The following is a 10,848-nucleotide window of genomic DNA, read 5'->3' on the forward strand; positions in this document are numbered from 1 at the left end:
CTCGAGGGAGCAAAACGAGCGTGCGAGCTCGAGGGGGCGGAACGAGCGTGGAAGCTCGAGGGGGCGGAGCGAGGGAGCGGGGTTCGTGACAGTACTCCCCCCTGTAAAACGGACGGCTCCTGACGGCTGTGCTCGGTTGCGAGGAAGTGGTGCTGGACGACCCCAACAAACAAAAAACCCTGAACAGACAACCCACAAAACACACAAACAAAATTGAGGGCAGTCCAAGGGGCACAGAGGGAAATAAGACAGTCCATGGGGTCAATGGGCAGTTTCAAGGCAAGGTCAGGGGGAACATAGCGGACAGGCGGGTGGTCGCGAGATCTAGCGGGCAGCCATAGGGCAGAGGCTGGGTCAGGGGGTCTGGAAGGCGACTGGAGGACAGGGACTGGGTCCGGGGGTCTGGAAGGTGACCACTGGACAGGAACAGGGTCAGGAGGCCAGGGAAGAGGCCACAGGACAGGGAGAGTGTCAGGGGGCCACCGGACAGGGTCAGGGGGCCAGGGAAGAGCCGTGAAAGGCGGTGCCGTCAGAGGCGGCACTGTAGGCGGCTCTGGAGGTGGGGTTCTGGAAGGCTCTGGAGGTGGAGCCGAAGGAGGCTTTAGGGGCGAAGGCCTGAAAGGCTCTGGAGGTGGAGCCAATGACGGTGGCGCCGTGGGAGGTCCCCGAGGCGACGACCTGGCAGGCTCTGTAGTCTCGGGGGGTAGAGCCGTAGGAGGCCTGAGAGGCGGAGCCATAGAAAGCTCTGGAGTCTTGGGGAGCAGAGCCGTGAGGGGCTCGGGAGGTGGAGCCGTGGGAGGCTCTGGGAGTAGAGCCGTGAGAGGCTCAGGGAAAAAGGTCGTGGAAGACTCGAGAGGCTCTAGAGGTGGGGCCCTGGAAGGCTCGAGAGGCTCGAGGGGGGGAGCCATGAAAGACTCGAGAGACGAAGCCCTGAGAGGCTTGGAAGGGGGTGGAGCCCTGAAAGACTCGAGAGGAGAAGCCCTGAGAGGCTTGAGGGGAGGAGGAGCCCTGAGAGACTCGAGAGGGGGAGGAGCCCTGAGAGACTCGAGAGGGGGAGCCGTGAGAGGCTTGAGGGGTGGAGCCATGAAAGACTCGAGGGACGGAGCCCTGAGAGGCTCGAGGGGAGGAGGAGCCCTGAGAGACTCGAGAGGCGAAGCCGTGAGAGGCTTAAGGGGTGGAGCCATGAAAGACTCGAGGGACGGAGCCCTGAGAGGCTCGAAGGGTGGAGCCATGAAAGACTCGAGGGACGGAGCCCTGAGAGGCTTGGGAGGGGGAGCCCTGAAAGACTCGAGAGGAGAAGCCCTGAGAGGCTCGAGAGGAGGAGCCCTGGGAGGCTCGAGAGGAGGAGCCTTGAAAGACTCGGGAGGAGAAGCCCTGAGAGGCGGCGCTCTGGGAGGCTCGAGAGACTTGAAAGGCAGAACCCTGGGGGGCTCGAGAGGAGGAGCCTTAGGAGGCTCGAGAGGAAGAGCCCTGGGAGGCTTGAGAGGAGCCCTGGGAGGCTTGGGAGGAGGAGCCTTGGGAGACTCGAGAGGCGGAGGCCGCGAGGGCTCTGAGGGGCGAGCAGAGGCTGGCAGAGCCGTGGAAGACTCTGGGGGCAGAGCAGAACCCGTCAGAGCCGTGGAAGACTCTGGGGGCGGAGCAGAACCCGGCAGAGCCGTGGAAGACTCTGGGGCGGAGCAGAACCCGGCAGAGCCGTGGAAGACTCTGAGGGCGGAGCAGAGGTCGGTAGAGCTGTGGAAGACTCTGAGGGAACCTCTGCGGTCTTGAGCACAAGACGAGACTGGGGAGAAGGGGCCCTCCTCCTTCTCTTGCATCCTCGGCCAACAGGGGACATGGCCATGGGGACGGTCGAGGCTACAGGCGCTGGCTCGCCGGCCGTGGCAGGCATGGGCGCTGGCTCGTTGGCCGTGGCGGGCATGGGCGCTGGCTCGTTGGCCGTGGCGGGCATGGGCGCTGACTCTGGCCGTGCCAGGCTTCGAGACTGGGGCCGTGACAGGCTTCGGGACTGGGGCCGTGACAGGCTTCGGGACTGGGGCCGTGACAGGCTTCGGGGCTGGGGCCGTGTCAGGCTTCGGGGCTGGGGCCGTGACAGGCCTCGGGACTGGGGCCGTGTCAGGCTTCGGGACTAGGGCCGTGATAGGCTTCGGGACTAGGGCCGTGACAGGCTTCGGGACTAGGGCCGTGTCAGGCTTCGGGGCTAGGGCCGTGTAAGGCTTCAGGGCTAGGGCCGTGTCAGGCTTCGGGGCTAGGGCCGCGACAGGCTTCGGGACTAGGGCCGCGACAGGCTTCGGGACTAGAGCCGTGACAGGCTTCAAGACGGGGGCCGTGGTAAGCTTCAAGATGGGGGCCGTGGTAGGCTTCAAGACGGGGGCCGTGGTAGGCTTCAAGACGGGGGCCGTGGTATGGAACGCTGGTTCAGTTTCTGCCTCCCCCACAGTAAACGAGGAACCAGCGTACAGTAGGGCGAGGTCAATAAACTGAGCCAGTTTGAGAGAGCAGCGACCACCTGGCATGAATGATGAGGTTGGCTCATTCAGTCCACATTGAAAAATGTCTTTCAGAGCCACCTCATCAAAATTCACCTGGTACGCCAGGGCACAAAAATCCATAACAAAAACCTCCAAGGGTTGACTCCCTGATGCAACCCCAAGAGTCGGGCCGCTGGCTCCTTATTGTCGAGGGCGGGTTATGAGTTACACAACCGCTGCCTCGCGATAAAAACCCCTTGGTCAGCGTCCGAAGAGCCAAAAACCTCTCCGGGGTGGAGAGTTCACGGCGCCAAATATGCATGGGAAGCATAAACGGGCTCAGGGGCAGACACAGGTGACGCAGGGTGACAAAAATCAAAAATCGCGACGTACCTGCTGGCCCTGGGCTGTGAGCTGCGATCATGACTCCCACCGGTAGATCCTGGGGCAGAGTGCGCTGAAAACCTCCGCTCTAGTGAGCTGCGCGAATTCTCCGCGTGATGCATTGTGACTGTCTTCAGTGAGGTTGGTTATTCTGTAACCCGGACACACACACACAAGATGAGACAGTCACAATGTAAATCAAAAACTGCTTTTATTGTTAACAATAAAAGCAGGCAAAAGTACAAACGGGCAAATCCAGTGAAGAGTTGTCGAGGGAAGCGTAGGGTCAAAAGCCGGGAATCAAAGAGAGTAAAGGGGGCAAATCCGGGAGAGTAGTCAAGGGAGCGAGGGTCAAAGCCGGGTAAACAGGATCGAGAGGCGGTAAACTAACAAAGGGAGTAGACAGGGGTACTAGGGGAATGAGGAGCTGGCAAGCTAAGGGGGTAATCAAGAGGAGTTCAAGAGGGATCAAAACTAGACGAGACTAGCGGGGCAAAGACACAGGAAACTAAATACAATAACCAACACCCGTGAAACGGATGTGCTGTGGTATTTATAGGGGAAGGTGCAGGTGTAAACAATGAAAGGTGATGAGACGAGTGCAGGTGAAACGAATAAAGGGGTGATTGAGACGAGTGCAGGTGGTCATAATGTTCTGGCCATTGGGAGCGGGCATGTGAGCCCGAGGAGGGAGACCTGCTACGAGCATGAGAGCTCGTAGGAGCAAAATGAGCGTGGAAGCTCGAGGGAGCAAAACGAGCGTGCGAGCTCGAGGGGGCGGAACGAGCGTGGAAGCTCGAGGGGGCGGAGCGAGGGAGCGGGGTTCGTGACAACAATATATGTAATAAAAACATATAGGTGGCATTTGAGACTTTTATTATAAATATTATTTTATTTTACTACTTATTTATTACTATTAATATCTTATATTTATAATAATAAAAATGTTCTGGAAATTATGGGTCATTCTTTTATATATATTTACACTCACTGAGCACTTTATTAGGAAAACCTGTACATCTACTTCTTGTGATTATCTAATCAACCAATCATGTGTCAGCAGTACAATGCATAAAATCATGCCGATACGGATCAGGAGTTTCAGTTAATGTTCACATCAACCATTAGAATTGGGAAGATATGTGATCTCAGTGATTTGGACCATGGCATGATTGTTGGTGCCAGATGGGCTGGTTTGAGTATTTCTGTAACTGCTGATCTCCTGGGATTTTCACACACAACAGTCTCTAGAGTGTAAAGAGAATGATGCGAAAACCAAAAAACATCTAGCGATTGGCAGTTTGGTGGATGGAAATGGCTTGTTGATGAAAGAGGTCAACGGCAATTGGCCAGACTGGCTCGAATGGACAAAGTCTACTGTAACTCAGGTAAACGCTCTGTACAATTGTAGTGAGTAAAATAGCATATCAGAATGCACAACATTTCAAACCTTGAGGCGGATGGGCTACAACAGCAGAAGATCACGTCCACTTCTGTCAGCCAAAAAACAGAAAGCTGAAGCTGCAGTGGGCACAGGCACATCAACACTGGACAGTTGAAGACTGGAAAAATGAAGCCTGATCTGATGAATCTCTAAATCTGCTGAGGCACACAGATGGTAGCATCAGAATTTGGCACCAACAGCATAAATCCATGGACCCAACCTACCTTGTGTTAACAGTCCAGGCTGGTGGCGGTGGTGTAATGGTGTTGGGAATGTTTTCTTGGCACACTTAGTTAATACCAATCAATCATCGCTTAAATGCCACATCCTATTTGAGTATTGTTTCTAACCATGTGCATGCCTATGGAGGACCAAATGTGACCATATAAAAAAAAAAACTAAATATATATATAAAAAAAAAAAATATATATATATATAAAGTGTACATATCAATACATAAATACATGTTAAAATCTGACATACATAGGCATTTTTACTTTTATTTCCTTATTTATGTAGAAACACAAGGTCTGTCCAAGGGCTGAATAAGTGGTGGCAGTGGGGAGTAAACAGCCACGCGATGTGTGCCATGCCCATCTTGGGACTCAAATCTGAAGCCAGTGCTGAAGTGGTATCATATGCATCAACCCAAGCGGCATGAGCACCACTGAGGATGCCATATGCCCCAGGAACCTCTGAAAGTGTTTCAGTGGAACCGCTGTCCTCCGCCTGAAAGAGTTCAGGCAGTTCAGCACTGACTGCGTGTGCTCGCTTGTGAGGTGCGCAATCATCGACGCAGAGTCTAACTCCATGCCGAGAAAAGAGATGCTCTGAATTAGGGAGAGCTTGCTCTTTTCCCAGTTGACCCGAAACCCTAGATGGCTGAGGTGCATGAGCACCAGGTCCCTTTGTACGCACAGCAACTCTCGAGAGTGTGCTAGGATCAGCCAGTCATCGAGATAGTTGAGTATGCGGACGCCCACTTCCCTTAACGGGGCAAGAGCTGCTTCTGTGACCTCCGTGAATATGCGAGGGGACAGGCTGAAGGGGAGGACCTTGTACTGATACGCCCGGCCGTCGAAAGCAAACCGTAGGAAGGGTCTGTATCGAAGTAAAACCAAGATGTGTACATACGCATCCTTCAATTCTACTGCCACGAACCAATCTTGATGCCAGACACATGCTAAAATGTGTTTCTGCATCAGCATTGTGAATGGGACTCTGTGTAAAGCCCGCTTCAGAACTCGCATGTCCAATATTGGCCGCAACACATCTCCTTTCATCTCGGCTGGAGGGACAGGCTCTATCGTGCCCTTGCGTAGAAGGTTCGCAAATTCTGTCCACAAGGTGACAGCGTTCTCGCCCTGCACCGAGGTGAAGTGGACTCTGCTGAACCAGGGCGGTTCAGGTGAATGGTCCTGGCCAGCCACCGCAATGGGTTGGAAAGCACCAGCCAAGCGTCCAAGGTCCGGGCGAGGGGCACTAAGGGATGATCGCGTCTGACGTACCTGGGGGTGGGGCTTCACGGCGGGGGGGGCAGGTAACGCCACGTCGAGGATCGTTGCTTTGGCCCGAGGCGGCTTTGCTGATAATACGCAATAAATTGTTAAGCCTTGTAGCTAATATAAGTGTAGTACTGTTCAACTTACAGTATGTTCTATTTTCGGCCTAACAACGTTCTGATGTACCGACAAAATAGTGAATGTTGATTCAACATTGAAATTTGATCGACGACTGATCCCGACCATTACAACTAAAAATAGACTTGACATCTTCCTATCTAGGTACAGTACAGAATTCAGTGAAACACAACACAACCTGTCATACTCATACATGTCATGCATTGTAGGTACCGGTATACTTTTATTATCACTTTGACTGTAATTCTGAGCTCAGTCACAGTTTACTGTTTTCTGTAAACATAAAGGCAATGTCTCTGGTTTAGCGAGGTCAAACTGGTTGCAAGTTTGATATCCATTGGCTATTCGCCTGTAGTGTTTAAGGGACTATCTGAAAACTCCACACACTGCTAAAACATCAGGGGCATCTGGGCATTCATTTTATTGACTTGTATGTTCTATCGTGAAAAACACTGCTACAAATATCTATTTAAGCAGCCATTGCCTTTTATAAATAACCACCTTAAATAATGTCACTCAAATAACAATCATTTGTAACAATTTATTCTGTTATTTTCTGTAACAAAACACCAAAGTGGTCCCACACGTTCTTTGAAGAAGACCTCAAATTTATTTAAAATTGTTTTTAACATAACTGTCATATTGCTGATTTATTACTAGACATTATCACAGTAAAATAATTTAAATGTCCTGGGAAATATCCAGTTATAATATCCAGAGATACTACTCGTACAACAACACTTATTTTGTTGTACTGAAGAGTACGCTCTTGTATTAAGTTCTTCAACAGGATGCATGACTGAAAATGGAACTGACTTTGACAAAAAGGAGGTAGATAGATTACTATGTCTAGTGTTTTAGTGTGAACCACCAGTAGCTGAATATCACAAACATAAAAGTGCTGGTGGTGGATTTTGAAGGGAAAAGGACATCCTGAGTCTGAGGAAGTGATACCTGAGATATTTCCTGTCCACTTCGATCTGAATTTTTTTATGCTTCCTCTACCGTTGAGCCATTAAAATGTAATTGGACACACAACTATCTCCCTCACACACTTATCATCTCTCTCTTTCTCTGTTTAGATTGTGAAGGTGCTGAATTTGTACACACCTGTCAATGCATTTGAAGAGCGTGTGACAGTAACCTTCATAAGAACAATACAGGTATGTGTCAAAAATACATCCATACGAAGGTGGACTGTAATAAGTCATTTCTCAATGACTTCACAATGTATGTATGTTTGTATATACACTGGCGGGCAATAGTTTGGAATAATGTACAGATTTTGCTCTTATGGAAGGAAATTGGTACTTTTATTCACCAAAGTGACATTGAACTGATCACAATGTATAGTCAGGACATTAATAACTTGAAAAATTACTATAACCATTTGAAGAAAATCTTCAGAACTTCTAAAAAATACTTCAAAAAAATCCTCCACGTGCAGCAATGACAGCTTTGCAGATCCGTGGCATTCTAGTTGTCAGATACTCAGATGACATTTCACCCCACACTTCCTGTAGCACTTGCACATAGATGAGGCTGTCTTGTCGGGCACTTTTCACGCTTCTTACAGTCTAGCTGATCCCACAAATCTCAATGGGGTTAAGATCTATAACACTCTTTTCCAATTATCTGTTGTCCAATGTCTGTGTTTCTTTGCCCACTCGAACCTTTTCAAAAGTGTCTTTTCTTTTGCAATTCTTCCCATAAGTCCTGCACCCCTGAGTCTTCTCTTTACAGTTGTACATGAAACTGGTGTTGAGCGGGTAGAATTCAATGAAGCTGTCAGCGGAGGACATGTGAGGCGTTTATTTCTCAAACTAGAGACTCTGATGTACTTATCCTCTTGTTTAGTTGTACATCTGGTCTTCCACATCTCTTTCTGTCCTTGTTGGAGCCAGTTGTCCTTTGTCTCTGAAGACTGTAGTGTAGTTTGTAGGAAATCTTCAGTTTTCTTTGGCAATTTCAAACATTGTATAACCTTCATTCCTCAAAATAATGATTGACTGACGAGTTTCTAGAGAACACTGTTTCTATTTTGCCATTTTTTTACCTAATATTGACCTAGACTTAAGACATTAAATGTTAAATATTAATCATTTAAATATTTTTAAATAGACTTAAGACATGCCAGTCTATTGCATACTGTGGCAACTCAAAAACAAACACAAAGACGATGTTAAGCTTCATTTAACAAACCACATAGCAGTGATGGTGCTGTTTTTTACATCAGTAATGTCCTGACTATACTTTGTGATCAGTTGAATGACACTTTGGTGAATTAAAGTACCAGTTTCCTTCCGAAACGGCAAAATATGTACATTATTCCAAACTTTTGGCCACCAGTGCATATATAAACTATATACTGTATATACTGTATATATACTAGATTCATACGGTATGCTATATATGTTATATAATATATATAACAGCTTCAAACTTGAGTTAGAACAAAAGAACAGAAAAACAAATAAGAGTTCAGATTCTCAATTCTGATTGGATGAGCCACATTCATAGCTGTTGTACTTGTTAACACACAACAGTTAAATTCAATATTACAGTGGCAAGATCATCAGCTAAAAAAGATTTGGCAACCATAAACTTTACAGTGTATATTGTCATACCGCCGAGCCCTTCCCGAACTCATACCACTTCTTTTGCTCTTTATATGAATATATGAATCTCAGTGTAAGTGCGTTTATATGTGAATGCTCTGACTTGCATCTTTTCTTCTGTCAGACACGTTTAAGGGATCGAAAGGAGTCGCCTCAGCTGCTGATGGACACGAAACTCATCTACCCCGTGACCTTCCCGTTTAACCCCTCCTCCCTAGCCCTGGAAACCATTCAGATCCCTGGCAGCCTCAATCTGGCCTTCCTCACTCGTGTGTAGACCCGTCAATCACCTCACCTCAGCCAATCACACGACAGGAACAGACACCTAAAATATATAGAACATAAAAAAAGAATTACAAAAACAAACCACACACTCAAAGAGAACACAATTCAGACATTGTCACCAATCCCTCTTATTGCTCTTTCCTTCACGCATCACTTTTGTTTGTCCAAAGGCTGAATCTCACAAAACCTGACAAGAATATATCCTATTGGTCGTATTTCAGCCCAAAATCAAAAGAAGAAAATTTGAATCTATATTTTGACTTAGCAAAAGTAAGCCTTACTTCTTAGGACCAATAAGATTTTTTTTTTCTTACAATATTTTGATGACAATTTCAAGCACAATTCCCACCCAAATGTGTATTACTGTAATGCAAAAAAAATCTTATTCTTATTATTTTAATGTGAAAACACAACAAAAACAATTCTATAATATTTAAATGGTTAAATGGTTTCTAATTAAATTTATGAATATGATATGATGAGAATTATAGTTAATTATGTATTAATTATAATTTTTTTCACAATGCAGTAATGAGAATTTTGGAGTGCTTTATGTCATAAAAAAATCTTAATGGTCCTAAAAACAGGCTTCAATTGCTTTGTGTAAAATGTCTTATTTTTGGGGGGGGTCAAATGTGACCAGGTGTGTTTTTGTGAGATTCAGCCCAAAATATGGATTATTGAATGGATGTTTTGCATAATGAATAGAACGTTATGGAAGAAAAAGAGAACATTTTAACACTGTCACAACCAGAATACCATCATGGCTGTATAATCTTATATATATATATGAATATGTATGACGCTAGGATATTTGATTTATTGCTTTATCAGATATTTTTCTCTCCAATGCTAGCTAACATTGATATCCAGTTGCTCGTCCATATCACATAAATAACCTAGACCTGTTTAAAAAGACCTTGGAGCTCTGTGGACTTCATTAACATCGATGTTTATTTGTTAGTGGCGTGTGGTGACATTGATTCAACAGACTTTTCCAAGGAGATGGTAGAGTCCAGACCCAGGGCACGGTGGGGCTGTTTCAAGGGGGTCAGGTCATGGGGACATTTGGGATTCAACCCTATCCAAAACCTGAGATTCCAGGGTTCTGGTTCCTCAGGTTTTATCAGAGCTAGACCCGGTTTAGGTAGGATCAAGTCTTAAGAATGAGGTTTAATGTGGTTTTAGATGGTTTGGTTCCTCTACCATGTTCTTGTCATGAAGATATGTCCAGGTCGTATTTGACCCCAAAATCACAGATTTTCTTTTATAAATATATAATTTATAAAATAAAAAATATTAAATATTAAATGTCAAATATAAATAATTTCAATTATAATATAAATTATACTCTACATAAAGAAAATGAAGCCAATTTTAGAACCATTAAGATTTTTTGCATTGTGACACAATTATGCACAATTTCCCCCCAAATTCTCATTACTGTAATAGAATAATGATAATAATCCTGTGTGGATTTTTTATTTATTATTAAATTAGGTTTATTCATTATTAAAATCATTATAAGATCCATTATGCAAATCATTATCATTTTGTCTTGTTTTCCAGGATATCTAAATATCCTTAGATCTTGTTCATAAACATAAACAAAATATAGTGGGATAAAAAGAAGAAATTAATATTTAATAAAACAATTTAAAAAATAAAGTTTTTTTTTCTTGTAAGCATGAACATTCCTCAATTTTGTAAGATTTCTCTGAAAAAAAGAGTAATTATCTTGTCATTTTGTCATTGTTCATGATATTTATTTGATCTTGTTTCAGAAATACTTTGTTTATTTATTTTTTTGCTGTGAACAAATAATACCATGATATAGACAGTACAGCTGAATTTACAAATGTAGTGTACAATTTATTTTGTGTATTGAAGTAATGCTCTATATATATATATATATTATTATTATTTTTTATTTTTTTATTATTCTTTTTTTCATTACAGTGATGATAATTTTATCTAAGCAATTTTTGTTCTTTTGATTTTGAGCTGAA

At 45.2% G+C, this 10,848-nt stretch overlaps 1 protein-coding gene across 1 annotated transcript in view; it reads left to right on the top strand.

Moving 5' to 3' along the window:
* The window catches only part of LOC127622795 (unconventional myosin-Va-like), a 123,692-nt gene extending 113,081 nt beyond the window's left edge, over positions 1 to 10,611 (top strand). Inside the window, exons 44-45 of the mRNA XM_052096883.1 lie at positions 7,019 to 7,099; positions 8,679 to 10,611. Of these exons, the coding sequence (XP_051952843.1) occupies positions 7,019 to 7,099; positions 8,679 to 8,831 (234 nt within the window). The 3' untranslated portion in view covers positions 8,832 to 10,611. The remainder of the gene's footprint in view (positions 1 to 7,018; positions 7,100 to 8,678) is intronic.
* The last annotated feature ends 237 nt before the right edge of the window (positions 10,612 to 10,848 follow it).

This window comes from Xyrauchen texanus, chromosome 29, assembly GCF_025860055.1.
Source record: "Xyrauchen texanus isolate HMW12.3.18 chromosome 29, RBS_HiC_50CHRs, whole genome shotgun sequence".
NCBI classification, from domain to species: domain Eukaryota; kingdom Metazoa; phylum Chordata; class Actinopteri; order Cypriniformes; family Catostomidae; genus Xyrauchen; species Xyrauchen texanus.